Below are 19217 nucleotides of genomic sequence, written 5' to 3' on the forward strand. Positions count from 1 at the left end.
AAAATGGAGTTCATTGTCTGTTGCAGTCTGGTAGAAGCTCATTACTCAATATGTAATAAATATGTTAAATAAACCTGTCGTTTGAAGATTTGAAGGTTTTAGCTTCATAAAACATTCAGGTCTGAGACAGAGCTCGGTCATCCTTAATTTTGTTTTCTGTTAGCTTTCCTCATAACTTGTCATTCAAACACACAAACAGCAGCTATAACAGAAAATAAATCTATATATAGATATGTAGATATACTGTATATCACTACTTATAGAAGTAATGTGTTTTTTTTTCTTGTCAAGTAAAAATTGAAGGAGCATTTTTATTTCTTTGCTTGCAGACAGCACATCAGCATATCTAAATCTGAATGTGGACCGCCGCCCTTCTTCACCATAGGTAATCCAGATGTTTGGCTGTACCCTTCTTTGCTTTTACAGTTCTGTCAAAACAAAGTTTGGGCTGCAATTCAATCAACTTGGACTGACTTTTCCCCCTGTTTTATTCCTGATGTGCTGCATAATTTAATATAATATGACCAACTTACTTTTTTCCTGAAATTGGAACACTTTACTTCAAAAGCTGGGAGTTTCCAGAGCAGATTAGTAGGTTGGAGCCAAGCGGCAACTTCCGACTTAAAAAATTAAACCAATTGCGAAATCCTGTAGTTTGTCAGGCGTCCGCTTGAATCTGGCTTTAGGAGCACTGGAAGTCACATACACAGGCAAAAAAGCTGTTTTTACTGCATGAATAAACATGTTAACAGCCTGGTACAAAAAAGGAAATAGTTCTGATTAGTTGTGGGCACACACTGTACGGGGTGAAACAGCTCTGTTTTGATTCTGAAAACGATATGTGTTATGCATAGTTAGGCGTGTAGCTGACATGATTGACAGGTGGGCGTGATGTAACGGTTCATCAGTAGGTTTAAAACCCGCTTCAGCTCCAGCTCTCAGCTTGTCGTTAGGTTGACTGAAAGTTCGACTGAGACAGGATTTCCAGCATGGCAGCTGCTGCCGATGAGCTTTCGGAGCCCCTGGCAGGAACAGAAGGCTTACATCATTCAGGCTTCATCCATTAATATGTACAGTCTATGAATGGAACTCAAACCTTCTCATTTTTGTAGGAAGTTAGGACTAAGGTTTCTAAATAATGGGCCATTTTGGGTTCTTGCTAGTCTATTGCCAAGTCAGAAGTTTTAGCTACCATTGTCTGTTGTCCATTAAGTGTGACTCTAGTTCAAACCTTCCCCATAAAGTCTGAATGTGCACCTTGTGATGATGCTCTGAGAGATAATGTGAGGCTGATGCAAGGATACACAAACACATGATCAGTTTTAGATTTTTCTTTTTCTTAGCAGGGCAGACTGTGTATCCAAAGGTGTTGGCTGAGTCCATGCACACAAAGGTCATTTATTCACAGGGGGTGCTCTTGGGTGTAACTACAGTTTCTAGTTATAGGGAAATAACCAGAGGTAGTCCCCTGGTTGGATGCAGGGGAAGTTACATAACATCCATAAGCAATTTCACTTTTCCACCTGAGTGCTCGCCCTTCTCACCCACTCACACAGGAAGTGTATACTGGGGAGGGGTAATGGAAGATAAAGAGAGAGAGAGCCTGATGACTCGCAGAGACTTATAAATCATGCAGGAGATGATCCAAACGGGGAGTCCCCCCTCCTCAGCCACACACACCTGCACACACATCCATCCGTGCGCTTATGAAGAGCACAGAGGGATGGAGGTACACCCACATCGTCCGCCATTTTTAATTAGTTGTGCATAGTGCACCTGCTTCATATTGCACGACAGGCCGGATCTCACCAGGGACGTTATGATTTAGAGATGCAGATGAAGACATGAGCATGGAGGATGACTGAGGAAAAGATATGGCTGAGGATGAGGGGGAGGAGGAGGAGGTGTTTTGACACTCCTCCGTAGCACCTTACCAAACCTCCTCCTGCACTCCATTCAGTAGGTCTGTGTGTGTCAGTTGTGTGTGGGTATGTGTGTGTTTTATGTGGGTGTCTGCTCTGAGTGCTCTATTATAGGGCCACCTGCTTCCTTTTAAATATCTCATCACTTCCTGCGTGCACTCAGCGAACATACTCACTGCATTAGCTGCAGGGTGAAAGGTAAGGTGTGTGTGTGTGTGTTCCCTGCAGCACTCACATATAGAACATGCTGGTCTATGAGAGCTTGTGTGTATGTTGTGGGTAAGGTGGGTTTTTTTTTCCAGCATTTCCAGGATGCTCACATTAAGTCTTCTAGCTCCTTCTATTATTTTAATGAATAATTAATGCACCACTGTAGAAATGATTGCTTGACTAGGGTTGCATTTTGGTATGGATGCATGCAGGGATTGTGTTTTTAAGATCTGAAATCCCCCCTCCCCTCCCCTCCCCTCCCCTCTTTTCTTGTAGGATTAGTCTCATAAATTAGTGTCACATTTTCAAAAAAGAGGAATTCACAGCAATTAAATTGTACCCTGATATCCCCAGAGGAAAAGAGAGAAAAGAAAGCTGTCATAGTGATTTTCATGGTAATTTGCGAGATTACAGTATGCTAATGTGATAATTACAGTGGATGCATGGCATTAATCAACTTCTGCTGGAGATGTTGTTATGTTTACAGTACGGATTACCGCAGAAACCGTTCTTCTTGAGGTTGACACGTTGAGAGGCTTTTCAACGCGCACTCCTCATGCGTCTGAGATGTCTGTCTCTGGCATTGAGTCAACAGTTTCCTCATTACACAGAGAGAAGAAGAATTGCGTTACAAGAAGATTGGCACAGATCCAACAGCAACAGGCGTGCTCCCACTCCCCGCCTGCAAACATTTCACTTAAATATGCATGTTGATAGAGGGAAAAGACACATGCAACTCTACAAACGTTAGCACACTTCCCCCTCCATTCATTTAGAATATTCTTCTGTATTTCTAATATCATGATTTATTCATGTGTGTGCAGAGCTCCTTATAGAGCAGGTCTGTAAATACATAGTGTCTCACACTGAGATCTAAGACTCAGCTGCTGTCTCCCCCCCCCCCTCACTTATAGAGTCAGCTAATGAGTTATTAGACTAGCAGAGAACAGGACAGCGCTGCAGTATATACAGGAGCAGGGAGAAATTACGTAAATCTACAGTAGCTCATCACCTTTTTATAATGCAGTTTGATAAACTTAACTCAAACCCAGACCGAACATTTGAAAAAGTTCAAGGCAGTTTTTCCAGAGTGGATTTTCAGGAGAAATTGAATTGTAACAGTTAAATTCCTTCCTGCTGAATCATTAGTTTTGTTTGTTTTCTTGTCTAATCCTGTAGTTGACTGACCCTCTAGGCACAGAATGAGTAACACATGCTCGCCTCAGGTTATGTGGGTTTTCCCAAACTTGCATCAGATGCTGAGATGAAGCTGTGAGGTCCACGGAGTAGTTTCCCCTCAGGACCTTTGGTGTGTTACTGCACTTGTTTGTGCTTTAGGGCACACTCACACTCGGCAATCCGTACCTCGCCCCAAACACGTTTGACCCCCAAAGTCCCATTCCTCGGACTCGTCCCGTTCTGTCGCCCTTGTGCACCAACATGAAACCAAAACAACTCGTGCTGCATTGTTGTGTTAGCATGCTAATGCTAATATGTGATTTTTCACTCTTAAATATAATATAAATCAAGTATCTCCTCTGAAAATAACTCTGTGAGTCATGACTGTCTACAATGGGTGTAACACCCGAGTCCCACTGTCTGTGATGTTTTCAGAGTTTTCAGAGTCCTATCTTCACTTTGTTTACATCGCCGAGATGGCGGCTGACTCCTCCCCTCGAGTATAAAAGTTGTTTAATTGAGGGACTAGAGAAAAGAAGAATAACATACTGTACTCACTGCTTAACTGTGTTTCTAGATCACGCTCATTTCAGGTAAATTTACATGCAGTGTGAAGATACCAGCATAATAAAGATCGCTAGCATTAGCATGCTAACACAACAATGCAGCGCGAGTTGTTTTGGTTTCATGCTGGTGCTCAAGGGCGACATCTGCTGGATCAAAAAATCACATATAAAGCCTTTAAATGTATGTGGGCAGTGCCACAGCATATGGACTACTGAAGCTGGTGGCTGCTAAAGCTAATCACATCACATGCTGGCATTAAACTTCAATATAAGCTTTTTTGTTAGATGCAGTCAGTTTCATACTTTGAACTTTGAATGATGAGGACTGTAGCAGGGCTTGTGTTCCTGTCCATAGTTCCACTGTGATAGCACCCTGAGATTGGAGGCTGTTTTTAGACGGTCTAAAGAGTTAGTCACAGTGTGACTTTATTACCTGGGCTTTTAGTGTCTACTAACTAACTTGTAACCAAATTGTTTGAGGACATCTCCCACTCTTCCCACGCTCTCTGCCTTTGTGCCTTTTAGCCCCTCAAGTGTTTGCAAACACAGAAAGAGTTTTAGTGCTCGAAGCCGCATTTTCCGCTGCAGTAAACAGCTGTTCTACAAGGCTTCAAGAGGTCATACAGTAAGAGCTTTGTAATTTACACCACTGTGCTTACCCACAGTGAGCCATGCTGGGGTTTAATATATGGTCACAGCTGATTTATGCATCCCACACAAGTGTTTGTAGATCAAACTGAAATTGGCACATTGTTGCAAACTTTAGAAAGAGGATTATTGGTGGCAGTAAGTGATGAAAACTGGTTTTGCATTGGAATAGGTTTCAGTTTTATTAAACTCGTATACTCAAGCAAGAGATGACTGTCATATGTTTTATGTACTATGACCATACAGTGATAAAAAAAACTTTTGAATTGTTCAAAACAGTAGATTTTCCTGGATGGTTTCTGTGTCTGCAGCTGAAAAAAGATTTTCAGTCAATAAAAAATGCACAAACAACATGATTCGATGTTTCCTGGAACAATAGACATTAGTGTTTTGCAGAAAAGAGGCAATAATGATGATTATTATAATCATAACAATCTCCATCTCTAATTTCTTTCTAAAATTAGGCAGAGCTGAAAGGTGAAAGCATTAACCATAGCAGTCAGCGGTGATAAAGGGAAGTGTTGGTTTTCCGCCTTCATTAAGACCCACAGCTCATTAAAGTCTACTCAGCTAAAGACAGAAACCATATTGAACTCCCTGCAAAGAAATCAAGCAAACAACAACACAATGAGCACATAAATAGTCAAGAGCTCAAAATATAATTAAAGTTTTACATCATATGCAAAGCCCCTTCTGTTTTTCAGGCCAGTATCGATGGAGCAGTCCCACAGTGTAGAAATACCACGCTAATCCTGTTCAGTAGAATAGACAAGAGGATTGTTTAACACTAAAGACCATCTTCTAAGAGGGCAAGCTAGAAGGAAATCTCCTCCCTGGGATCAATAACCTATCACATTATCATTAAGTTCTAAAAATGTTTCATGCAGTGTGCCAACTCCAATGTTTCTGCAGAAAGCACAAAGAGGCAAATCTGCAGAAAAGCACTAATTTGTCTTGTTTGCAAATTAAAGTTTCCTCTGGTTTATATGCAGCAGAGGGGAAAACGAAACCAAAATACATTTACTGCTCATCCCTTGCTGTCTACGTTTGGGAGTCATAGTTCATAACTTTCATTTTGTATTTGTTCAACCAGCTCTTCCATGAAACTTCCATGTGATTTAGAGCTTTTAATGTTGATAAATAAATTAGACATTTCTGCTCTAAGTAAAATCTTGACACGTGCTCAAATGAGTGGCTGATTTTCTTGGTATAAAAGTTGTTTGGGACTCATGAAAAGATGCCAAATCTGTCGGGTGCAGACAGCTTGCAACAACAATGACAACAGTCGGAGCAGGCTTGTGTAGGTGGTAACAGGGTGCTAATGCCTTCACCTGTTGCCTTTGTGGACATTTGTTCAAACTCACACTTGCACTTTGGATTAGTTTTCTAACTTGTGTTAACTATTGACATGTCAAAAAGGACTGCTTCTTTTCTAATCTCTTTGAAGTCCCCTGTCTCTTCTCTTCTAGATTTTCTATATCATTCTGTAGATGGTTCTCTTAAAAGGTCACACATTATACTTCTTTTCAACAAGTTAAACTACGACTCAGAGCTCCCCAAAACATGTCTGTGAAGTTTCTTTATCGTGCTATGTACACATATTATTGTTCGAAAACAATGGGAAAGTGCATTTTGCATAATATGTGAGCTTTAAGATGTGTTTAAACTTTTATTTCACATCTTCACTTCGTCGTCGTCCTCCTGTCTGCTTCTGTTGTCTTCCACATTGCTTCTGATTCTGTGTCTAATTCTAACTCATCACAGGATTCTGACAATGCTCATTTTAATTCCATGCTACAACTTTACAAGAGCACTCTAGAAAAACTATAAAGAAGTTATTGCATTGAACTGTAACCTTCTCAAATTGTGTGTCTGCTGTGAAAGACACAAAAACAAGTTTCTCCTCTTTAAAGTCAGGTTGTCAGTCACCCAGCTCCCTTTCTCTTTATGTCTCTCTGTCATTCATTTCCTCTGACAGTGGGTCAGGGTGCAGAGCAGTTCAATAATTTAGTGTTTTGAGTCTGAAACACAGATTAGTACTGAGATCACTTTCTGTGGTGGGTGCTGTTTTAAATTTCTCCATTTTCTATTGATTTGTAGCCAAATTTGAGCTGTGTTTGTTCATCTTCAAATCTGATGAAGGTGGTCATTAGAGCTAATTTAATTAAAAGAAACCCTTCATGTCTGATTTGTTCAGGTGGCAGCTATCAACCCCAGCCACCCGCTCGCCCAGATGCCCCTGCCGCCATCCATGAAGAACTGCATCCAGCTTGCGGCCTGCGAAGCCAGCGAGCTGCTGCCCATGAACCCTGACCTCCCTGCTGACCTCTTCACCTCCTGCCTCACCACACCCATCAAGATCGCCCTTAGATGGTAATGTTTCAACCACACGTTTCTGTCGTTTCTTTCAAGAACTACACAGTGCCATAGTACGCATTTCAATCTGAGATTAGTCACCAAACTGTGACATCTACTGTTTTCTAAACTGGTTTAAAACAGCACTGGAGTTGATAGATTGTGGTTTTTCTCTGTAGGTCAGAAAAAGGGTAGGAAGTTTTCTTCTTTTCCAGAATGTGAAGGACTCTTGTGCTCCTGATAGTTTAGTCTTGCTGAGTCCCACCTCTCCTGTATGAATGCCTCAAGTGTCTAGACGTTTTTTTGGTCAAAGCTGTGGAATTATATTTGGTTGGGTAATTTTATTTTTGCATTTCAAATCATATTAAGGATCCCACTTTATCCCTTAAGCCTGGCTCACACTGTGCGATTTTTTTCCCCGAATGTATAAAAGTCGGGGTGGCATGTCAGCTCACACTGTACGACTGAATCTTTTACGACGACCAACCAGACCTTGCGATTGACGAGCTCACACTGTACGACTCGATTGTCGGGCACGGCCGGAGAGCTCACACTGTACGAGTGAAATCGGGACGGAGCATTGACAATTGTTAATAAAGTTTAATTTGACAAAAACAAAGGACGGCGGTTGGTGAAAGAGAAGGAAGTGGAAGTTGTTGTAGGATATAGAAAAGTTGAAACAATTATATGGAAACAAGTTTCAGAAAAGTGCTTCACTGATGATCTGTACCGTAAAATAAAAAAATACGCTGGGTTGCGTCCTGCCGCTGGTTGCCATGACTACAGTCCCCCCTTGTCTCGTGATTATATTGTAGTCACACACAACTTCTGCCGGACCCTTTCATGAGATTTTAAATTATAAATATCAAACATGTTTGAAATAAATCGGGGCGTCCCCGACAATCGCTGGGCAGATCGGGGACGTTAAGATTGGATCTTTGTACCGCTCACACTACAAGATAATCTGAGCAGATAATCAGGTCCGAGCAGCCTTGAGTCGGGAGAGACTCTGAGATTGTCGGGAAGGAAGAATCGGAGCTCAAATCGGCCCGATTATCCTGCAGTGTGAGCCAGGAGGCTTTAACTGTGCAGGAGACAGAGTGTCAGTCATCCATTTGTAAAGCCTGTTACCGGCACGTTGGATCACTGCTTGGACACTCTGAGAACAGGATGATGTGCCCTGTGCAGAGAGCAAGCATTCCTCTGAGCTCCAACCCTGCTCAGTATTCAACTCTGATGAGAAATATTCAGCTATGATGAAAAATGTAAACCGACATCATCCACAGCGATGTGAGGTTGATGATCCCTGCAGAGGGCAACTTGAGTAAAAGAGGCGCAAGATATTCAGGCAATTTGGGAGACTGGGCTGATACAGTGGCTTGATGTAAATGCAGCGTGATGCATCATTCAGAGGACTGCTGGAGCCACAAGCTGCACCACAGGAGCTCACAGGTTGCATCAGCAAGTCAGCTGTGTGCAGGGCACACTGAGGGTATGAGGGCTTGCACACCCAGGCAAAGGTGATTGCATCACCTCCTATTGCATGAAGACGTGACACATACACACCCATCATGGATGCCCTACATAAACATATACTCTCTCTCCTTCCTATATGCAGTCTTATTCTGATTGGACTGAGAGTTGATTAGAGTAAATCAGGTCGAGACAAGTAGAGAGATGTGGTAATCAAACCTCTTTTGTAGGACAGAGCATCAGAAAATAGCTAGGAAGACTTTGTCAGACTTTTAGTATCAACTAATTCTTTTATAAAAAATTTTACTGTTAGTTTTTCGACTATCTTCATATGGAAAGTTCTAACTAAGATATATCCTTTGATGCCATAAATCACTTCTTACCCACACTTTTTTCTTCTCATTTTAATGATTGAATTGACTTTGCACACACTAAAGATCAAAGGGATGATTTAACATACAAAAAAAAAGAAAGCAGTGATGAGTAATTGTGTATTTGAGAATGACAGGTTGCCTTCAGGACGTGTCCTACTGCCAGCCCAATGTTTCTGCCAGAAATATTGAAGACTTTCATTTCTCTTCCTCTCTCTGAATCCTCATCCCGCCATGACCTTCAGGATAATGAGGTCTCAGTGTTATACCATTAATATTGATATACCTCACCAACATTCCCTTTCAGAGAAGAAGTTTCTAAATGCAAACTGGGAGATATTGTCTGAACTATTTCTTAATACCCTCTTCCTCACAAAATGGATGTTGTTGTGTGCAGAGGCAAATTGTGACTGATACTTCCTATGAATTACTTTGTAGAATCAGGCTCGACTAGTTAAATAAATAAATAAAATGATGCTGTTGGTAATTTAAGTATCCATATATGAAAGACTAACATGCAATATTTCCTCACTTATCTCAGTTGCGTTTATAAGCTAATGTTGCATACTATTGAAACATGTTAGTCTTTTATTATCTCTGATTAAACATTGAAAGAACACTACATGGCAATATGAAAAAATAAAGATCTGTGCTTATGTTATATTTCTTTAAAAGATGCATGCCATAAGCCAAATAATTAATATGTAGTATTCCCTATTTAGTTTCAATTTAAGTGTATTTCACAATAAGTCTGCTGCATTTGACTCTTTAATAAGAGGGAATATCCCATTCTTTCTAATAAGAGTAAGTTGAAATGATAAGCAGTCTTATGAGGGAGTCTAACATTCAAGTCCCTGGTACAACATAAAAGTCACCTTGGTTCAAAGCTTGATCCAAAATGTATCACCAACATATAATGCAGTTTTGAATGTCTTAACCGTTAAAGCTTACTTCACCTCTTGGATCATGTGACCTGTATGACCGTCAGAGGTTTTTACAACTCTTGATGGAGCTCGGGCAACAAACCAGTTAAAGACTCTCATCTGACTTCACAACCATTACTTACTGTGTTTTATTTATTTATGTATTGAATTAGGACAGTGCACATTTATCAACATATCAGCAGTACGCATCATAGTAAATATAACAGAATTAGTACAAGAGTTACATTTAATCCGGAGCTCTAAGGCAGGTACTTACAAAAACACACAAGAGTTGATCATAATCAGGCACTCACAGAACAGTCCAAAAGACAGCACACACAAAAGCTCACTAACAGTTTTATTAACACAATTTGTATCAGCCTGCCAAAGACAGAGAGTTATATATTCCAGCTCCCTCAAGCAGTCAGTGGATAATAGAAGAAGCCCTTCTGAAGAGAAGTAAAACAACTTCAAGGATTTCCATTCAGACAGTTGGGTTTTTGAATCAGGCTTTAAATGACCAAGACCTCAAATTCTTTAACCCTTCACCAAAAACTCTCCGTGACCAACAGCAGGATTATTTCCCAATTCTTCATCATGTCATTTTTGTGCCCGAACCTAACCAAACACACTTTTCGGTGGGCATGTATTAAGAAGTGAAGAAAAAGATGCAAAAGGGAACCTCTTGCATCTTTATGAGACACAGAGCTGTTCCAGAGTGTCTCTTTGAGAGAGCAATATGGTGAGAGTTTCTGCTTCTTTTTTTTTTCATTTCATGTTCTGGTGTGATTTACAGCTTCTGGTGGCTAATGGTAGCAATATCAGCAAACCTTAAAAAAAAGGATATGATGGATATGTAACTGACTTTTTGATGAAACCATGATTGTCACTTCTTGCGGCAGTGGGCCATCAGCCAGAGTTACACAAACTTGCTGAACCCTCACAGTGTGGAAGAAGGCTACAGTGTGTGCTTCTGGGATGGATATTACTTATTCTATCAGAGTAGACAGCTGATGTTCAGTGTCCTCCTGTCAGATTCAGCAGAGAGTAACACTTTGATTGACAATACTCCCAGCTATTTCCTCGGGCATCAAGCTGCCTTAAATGTTTGCTCTGACCTGGAACTTTTCACAAGTCTCAAAAGACGCTGCAGACCCCTCTCACCCCTTCTTCTCGTCTACTGATCCTCATGCACTGTAGGATTTTGATGTCTGCCCTGTTGGTTTATCATTTTCTAAAGAAAGAAATGCCAAGCTGTCCTCTCTTTAATTTTAAGCTGCCTCAGAGTGAGAGACGGTGAGAAAAAGAAGGAGGGGTGGGGTGGAGTCTGGCTGGGCGCATGGAGGGATTCACTTATGTGCCGGCTTACCTTGGCTTTAAAACTTTAATAAGATGCATTGGGGGATGGATGATGTGGTTTACAGAGTGAAAGAGAGAGAGAGAGTTAGGGTGAGCGAGGGAGAGCGAGTGCATGTGCACTTTTCATTGCTCAGCTGAGCAGAAAATCATTACTGATCGAGCGCCATCTTCAAGGGATTTCCCCACTGTCGCGATTGATGGGGAGGGATGGAGGAGGCGAGGTTCTGAAAATAGAAAGGGAGGCAATGGAATGACAGCAGGGTTTACACAGCGACAAGAAAAAAAAGACACACCAGATGAAACCATAAAAACTCAGGGTCCATATCTGAAGCAAGGCTAGAAGGTAGCTCCAGGGTCGAAGGTGTCAGTGATTGCGATACTTCACTTTGTTCATCAGTGGGCTAAATATTGGTTCAAAAATGGAGAATGACAAACACTTTGATGATGTGAAATGTTGCATAAATTGATATCCTCAGAAGACCCTGATGTATAAAACATGAGATCTTCTAACTTTTTGTCCAGCACCATCAGCAGACCATAGTTCCAAATAACCCAGTAAAAATGTCCAAGAGTTTCTCAAGCCGGATTGATAAACTTACTTCTCTCTTCAAAATCAATTTGAACATTAATCGTTTTTGTTGTTTCTGTTTAAACATTACTTTTTTGGATTGACCGACATTGGAAACAACCTTTATGGGTCTTTGGACAAGTCATTTACATAGATGTGGAAGGTGTCTTGCACAGTATTCCTGTTGTTGTTTTTTTAACTATGGTTCAGGAGGAATCAGCCCCTCCAGAGTCACACCCACACCGACTGCTCTACACCTGCTAAACCTTCGACAAGGGGTGTGATGCATGTAGTTTGATAATCACACGAGCTAACACACTGGCAGCATAAACATGCTTTTAATGCTGCTGCTGCTGATTGAGCACAAGTCAGTCATTTCGTCCTCCCAGCTCACATTTGACAGGTATGATGGAGACAAAGCACATTAGCATCTCATTATCTTCATGTATGTGCTGTAAACAGTGAGTGAGCCTTCAAGGGCAGAAACACTGATGAGATTTTAATGCAAGTGCTCACATGACCACATCTTGTATTCCTTTTATTCTGTGGGTGCTCCCCTGACAATCACACACATCCACCCACACAAACACAAACACTCCGCACAGCTTCGTTATGTTCATTCAGAGCAAACATTGCTGCATCTCTATTCTCCTATTTCCAGCTCCTATTGCGGGAAAAGTTCACATTTACCCTCACTAAAAAGTTTTGGGTTGCCATTCTCACAATTCTTACTTTCTCCTGCAGCATTTACTTGCTTACTTATTTACGTACTTAAATAACTAAAATTTAAACCTCTTGGAAAAATGTTGACTTGTTTGAAAAAAAAAATCAGTGAAGTGACAAGTGCTGTCAAATATTGGCAATAAAGCTTTGTCCATTTTCAGAGGACAATTCAGTTTTTAGAGACAACCCTGTCCAAATATGTGCAAATACATTTAGTGTTGTATTTTCAGCTTCCTCTTAATAGGTCACCCATCTGACCCCTCATTAATGAAGTCACCTGCAGACAGTCATGTTGTTTTAGAGTGTGGATTTGGTACCAACAGAAAACCGAACCCAGTTAAATCTAATATTGTCATAAGGTGACATCTGCTCATCACTCGATATTTCAAAGAAGATGAATTTGAATGTCAGGTTTGCAGCTGTGAGTCAGAAAACGTCTCAACAGGTGTCCCATTATTCACTGTCAGAGCTGCTCCAGGATTTGTCTCAGGGGTGACATCATCAGTCTGTCTCTTTGCTGTTCAGCAGGAAACGTGTTAAAATTCACAAATTATTATTCAGCTGTGTTATGTAACAAGAAGTAACACGTGTGAATTTCTTCAGATTTAATTTTCATTCCCGTTAACTGAATTGTCCTGGAGGCAAGGTCAGTGCCCCTGTATGTACAGGAAATGTCCTTTAATTAGTATAATATTTCCAGTATATCCACCATGATGTTAATTTAAAATCAGTAGAGAAATGAAGCATGCTTCTCTGCTGATCAGGCAGGGCACTCTCCATCTTCATATTTCTCTTTTAAATGATCAAGAAGAAGACATTCATCTTGATGTACCATTTCAAATGTTGCTTGAAACAAGAGCAGTTGTGCTGAAGCTGAGGAGCTTGCTCACACTTAATGAGCTGCTTTTTTATAGTCTTATGTAACAATGAAAAATTTGGTGCAAAGCTATTGAAATGCAAATATTGCCTTGTTCTATTTGTCTTCATACATATACCCTATGCAAAGTGCATTCAGCATATAGCAGGATATATAGTTTTTAATTGAAGATGTTATATTGTGCTCATTACTGTATGTGCAGGAGGTTTGCCATGCAGCATTAAAGGAAAAGTCCAATAAGGGTTTTTTAGTGTTCGATACACAACAAGATAAACTAATTCGAAAAAAGATAACTGGAAAACATTCAGCGTAAAAATAATTGTCAGGATGAATCACTATTATTAACACACAATATTTATATATTAATATATTGATAATGAAGCTAATTGCCATAAACATGTTTTAAGTATTACAATACTTACAGAACAACAGATTTGGAATATTCTAAAAATTATAAATATCCCCTTTCCTTTTATTCTAACTGAAATGTATAGCTGTGTTTGTATATGAACTTTGAATATGATATCATAGAACATACTAAGTGTGATATATCTCATACATGTTGTAGGTTAGGCCAGATTAGATTTGATATCGCCCAGCAGTCCCTCCTGCATCTGTCTGATAGAGATGGAGACTGGGGACAGGAAGGCTGATTGAAGAAGTAATGAGCTGTTGAAGACAGCCGTCTCCATGGGGACCTTAGGAGACACTCTGCTCCCCTCGTTCCTCCTCCCCCACCCACCCTGGGAGCAGTATCGTAGTTTTCCTCACTCTAGATCCTCTTCATTTCCCTCCTCAAAGTCTAATATGTACATGCCCACTCCTACACTCTCCTCCCAGCAGTCAGACACTCGCTTATTCACTGATCCAATTAGACTTTGGCCACCTCTGCTCTCTGTTTGTCATAATCCTTCAATTTCCCTTTCTTCTCTGCCCTCCAGTTCTCCTGGACTTCTGTCAACTTTACCCATCTGTGTTCTCTTCGGTCAGGAAACTTCCACTTCTCCACCTAAAAGCTTTGTTTGAAATAGTTTGCTGTCAAAAAATAGTTGAGATGATCCAGATTTTAAGTCTTAGTATGTTTCATCTTTACTGTACAGTTACTGAGTATCTTCTATTTATTCTTTTTATTCCATTACTCAAAAGTTTAACTTTTTTTAAAACCTGCAAAGACCTTGTCTCATTCAAACTTGCAGTTTACAATGTTTTCTTCCAATGTTAAATCTTAAAGTATACCAAATGTTGACGTTTTCCCCTTTGTGCTAAAATCTCTAAAATGTATTGGCACAAAATCTGGTACAGACGTTCATGCTCTCTAGAGATTCAGAATAACTCAGCTACTTGGAGAAATATCTCAATCATCTTCTAAAAAAGTTTTTGAAAACTGGCAGCATTTTCATGATGATAGATAATACTTTTTTTCATTACAAATTTTTAATCTAGTTCCATTATTGGGACAAATATGGTTTAACAATTAGTATAGAGACCAATGGCTTACTGGCTTTCCCATCCACCTCAGCGGTGCTTTGTGTTCAGTGCCAAATATAAAATAATTATCAAGTGCATGGACTGTAAAAAGATAGTGTTGACATTAATACCTGCTTCACATTATTATGTCAACAGTTAAATCTGTGCTTTTTTTATTATTCTATTGTTTTCCTTTAGATGATACCCTTTCTGTAAATCCGTAGACACCGACACCATCCCTATTTGCTGCAGAGTAAATAATTCACTTTATTCCCAATGACACATTTTTCTTCTGTCCAGATGTCTTTAACTTACATGCTTTTGGGATGACTGGAAGGTTATATATGAGCCATACAGTATTCACTTTCTGTTCTAAGTTCCCTCACACAGCCATGTCATCCTCATGGCATTTTATAGAAAAGAAAGTTGGGCAATGCATGGCAGGGTCAAGTGTCTGAAATTGCAATTAAATGATCAGAATTATTAAGGGTATTATTAACTTAGTTGGAGTAAGTTCTGAACTAGAGGAGGGTTGGTTATCATTTCCAGCCTTAGCGTTGTTTAAGAGCCAAATGTGGCTGTTGGTGCAGGCTATAAAAATAATATAGGAGGAAACTGTACAGTTAATGCCAGGCAGATTTAAAAGTAATTTTGCAACTGAGCCCTTTAGGGAGGAATCAGGCAGCAGGGATGAAGCTCTGTGGAATGTAAAGCAGGCTGAGCCAACTCCTCAGCAAGTGTCTGTTTCAGTCTTTTCAAGAGTGCAACAATTCAACCAGCTCTGCACTTACCAACAGTGCAGAGTAGGGTGCTGCTGTTTCCTCAAGGTGTGAGCATCACATGGAACATTGAAGTATTTCAAACCATTGTAAATCTCAATACAAATTATCAACCAGACTAAAAGCTTTACCATCATGAAACAAAGTTAAGTAAACTTAAATAACGAAGGGTAATATGAAAAGCAAAAAAAAAAGCCATGTGTCTTTTCCTGACCTTGAGATTTGCTGTATATGTCCGTGTGTTTGTGTCAACAGGAAGTCCGCTATGATTTTTTGAATGTCAAAAAACACCATATTTTTCCCGTTTAAGGGGTACCTGTTTGAAAGCATCTGCCCAAGAGCGTTTATCTGATCAATTCAAGTTTGGTGTCAAATGAAAGTAGACAAGTTGAAGAATAAAAGGTGTGCTCAAATCACGAGGTTTCATAATAAAGCGTGGCCGTGGCGTGATGTCAAAGTTTGATGTTGGTTTTGGCATCGTGCCAAAAACAGTAAATGCTTATATATGTACTATGCAGTGTTCAATCATCACCAAAATATTCTTGCATGACAAGGAGCCCCCCTGAACACGTCCATGATTTAAAGTTTTTAATTAGTCACAGCGCCACCTGTTGACAACAGGAAGTTACTACTTCTGATCACTATTTTATTTGCATTAGCCATTGCTACACAGTTGCTCATATCTCCCTCAAAATCACTGTTGACAGTTCGAAGACCTTGGCCATACGACCTTTTGAAGCTCAAAGGCCTGCGCCAAAAGCTGTTCCCTTACCGAACCCAAAAGGAAGTCCGCCATAATTTTTTGAATTTTGAAATAATGGCAAAATCTTGAGTTTAATCCAAGAATTGAGTGACCTACATGTATTTGACCACAGCCGATTTACTCTGCATGAAAAGTTCCTTTTTCTTTTTTAACTCAATTGAATCTCTGCAGCCTTCTCAGGGAACAGGACAGAAACTGTACGTTGAGAAACCTGTCCCATCTGATTGGTTAAGAGCCTCACCAACACTTGGGTTGTTTATGTTGGAGCACTGTGTGGTTACAGCAGCTCAATGACTAAATGCAAATGCTTCTTTGTCATACTTTACAAGTGAATGTTACCATTAACAACAGCAACGACAACATGTTTTCATAAAGAAGCATCCATTTGTTGTGCCGTTGTCAATTTTAGGGAAAAAATTATCATGTGGGTTAATATCAATCAGTCAGTCAATCCAGTTAGATTTTGGTTCACAAAAAGGGCAGATCTAGACTGTACTTTAGCAATAAAATGTACAGAGACCCAACATTAATTCACCATGAGTAGAGTAACTATCATTTCCATCCATTCATCCATCTTTTGCTTATCGGGAGCTGGGTTGTGGTGGCAGCAGGCTAAGCAAGTTGCCCCATACGTCCTTCTCCCTAGCAATGTTTTCCAGCTCCTAAACCAGAAGGGATATATAATCCCTCCAGCGAGCTCTGGGTCTACCCCTTGGTCTCCTCCCAGTTGGAGCATGACTGGCAGACCTCCTGAGGGAGGTGACCAGGAGGCATCCTGATCAGGTGCCTGAAGCACCTCAGCTAGCTCCTTTCGATGTGAAGGAGCAGCGGCTCTACTCTGGATGTCTCTAAGGCTTATCCTGGCCACCCTTTGGAGGAAACTCATCTAGGTTGCTTGTTCAGTCAATACCCACAGCTCATGACTATAGGTGAGGGTTTGAATGTAGATTGGCTGGTAAACCGAGGGCTTTGCCTTCTGGCTCAGCTCCCTCTTTACCACGACAGTCCAAAGCAGTGCCTGCAATACTGAAGCTGCACCTATCCGCGATCAAACCATCAATTCATGTTGGTAATATTTGGACTGTTTTGATTGGAAAGCTAATCGCTGAGACAGATCTAACTACTTACTGCAATAAATACATTTCTAAATATCTTAGAAATCATCTGTTCCAAGTAGTCCAAATGTATATTGACTTAAAATGCCTCAAATGAATGATGGCCAGCCAGATCTTTATTTTTATCTGTGCATTCCTTCTTGGAAGTTTTCATTCAAAATACCTCTTGTGCGGTATTAGATCTAGTGAGTGATTTTGAGATGAGACCAGAGTGCTGACAGAGCTAAGAGGTTATTGCACAGACTTTGGTTAAATCTCTCTCTACTGACCTCTCCTCTACTTCAAAACAGCCAGTGTCAGAGTAGTGAATAATATTGGTTAAGATTGCAGTTTTTGATCCATATTTGCTCTGTAGCATGGAGGCTCACTTTTTACATTTTGTTCTATGGATTGAAATATGCACACATCTTTTATCTCTGTTTGATTCCTAACTTGAGTTGGTCAAAGGGATGAATTTTTGCATCTAGTTTCTTCTCTTCACTGACTGACACCCATATTTAAAGTCTTTCTGATCTTGATACAGCTGTATCATATAAAGAAACCTGTTTCCCTCGTAATACTTTAACCTTTTGTCTCACTGCTAAGCAGATTAGCAGTGTGGGGAATATATGGTTTTGGTATTTGAAAATGTAAACCAAGCCAGGAAAAAAGATTCATTATTAATGTTCATAAAAAGATTAATTGTGCAAGTTAATGTACTGAAATCTTACGCACTTACAAAAATACTGCATTAGTAAGAGTGCCTGATCAGAATGTCATTGTCTTTGTGATCATTTAAGAGCACAATAACGGCTTTTCTAAGACGTGTTGTGGATAAAAATGTCTAGATACTGTTGTGATCAAATGTTGCCAAATGCTTCTCTCTCCTCTACTATCCTCCACGCCTGAGGGATTGTACATCTCCCTGCACAGAGGTTTTAGTGGAAACACGCAGTCCCTGATGCAACCTCCTGCCTGGTCTGTGCTCTGTTTACTTTGGCCTGTTTGTCTGTTTCTGCCAGACTCCATTTTTAGTTAATCATCTCTGTTATGTCTTGGGATTCACCATATCCATATTGCAACAAATCAGACAAAAACATAATCAAAATGTTTAATCTGTGGTCCAAATGATGTTCATAAGTAAATGCAAAAAAAAAAACTTTTGGTTTGCAACTAATCAGTGCACGAAGGGGCCGGCATTGAAGAAGTTGCTGAAGACTTTTCGAATGAGCTGTCTTGGTTCCATCCTTCCTCTTTTGTTAGGACCCACTCAGGACCTGTGCTTTTCTTTAAAGAGACAGTAAGTCACGCTGGTGTCATGTGGGATCTCATTATTCTCCAGCATCTGGGGGAACCTTTGAATATGCCATGACATACGTCACAGTCGGGCTGGATCAGTCCTGGGATGCAAAATCCCAATCCATGCATGACTTCTATCCTTTTGGAACATTAAATTGCTTCCAGGCATCACGGCTGCATTGGCTGTTATTGTAGAAAACATAATCAGCATCACCAAATCTGACTGAGTGTTGAAGCTGTGGCAGAAGAAGTGTCAACTTTAAATCTTAAAGTTTCCCTTACCAGCTGATGAAAATGGGGTCAAATGATAATGTTCTTGAGTTATTTATTTCTAAATGGTATCACTGGTTGTCATATACTATTCTATATAGTATTATTAATTCATTTGCATGTTCTGCCTGTTGTCTTTTACTGCTGCAGCACTTGAATTTCCCCACTGGGGATCAATTAAGGATTATCTCATGACTTCTTCTGGTAAAGGACTCCCACAATGCCAACATTTTCTCTCGACCATGAAATCTTTGTCCAACAAGTGACTTCCTCTGCCAATTTAGAAACCTCAATCAGTAGTTACCGTAAAATTTGGTGAATAAGACACGCTTTTAATACCTATTTTTTCGTCTTAAAAGTTGGCTGCGTCT

General features: G+C 40.2%; 1 protein-coding gene across 4 annotated transcripts in view; it reads left to right on the forward strand.

Moving 5' to 3' along the window:
• Nucleotides 1-19217, forward strand: part of rptor (regulatory associated protein of MTOR, complex 1) — a 174649-nt gene that overhangs the window by 64954 nt on the left and 90478 nt on the right. For all 4 annotated transcript variants that reach the window (XM_065962894.1, XM_065962856.1, XM_065962827.1 and 1 more), the window contains exon 7: nucleotides 6723-6898. In XM_065962894.1, coding sequence (XP_065818966.1) covers nucleotides 6723-6898 — 176 coding nt within the window. The remainder of the gene's footprint in view (nucleotides 1-6722; nucleotides 6899-19217) is intronic.

Source organism: Labrus bergylta, chromosome 1, assembly GCF_963930695.1.
Source record: "Labrus bergylta chromosome 1, fLabBer1.1, whole genome shotgun sequence".
Taxonomy (NCBI): domain Eukaryota; kingdom Metazoa; phylum Chordata; class Actinopteri; order Labriformes; family Labridae; genus Labrus; species Labrus bergylta.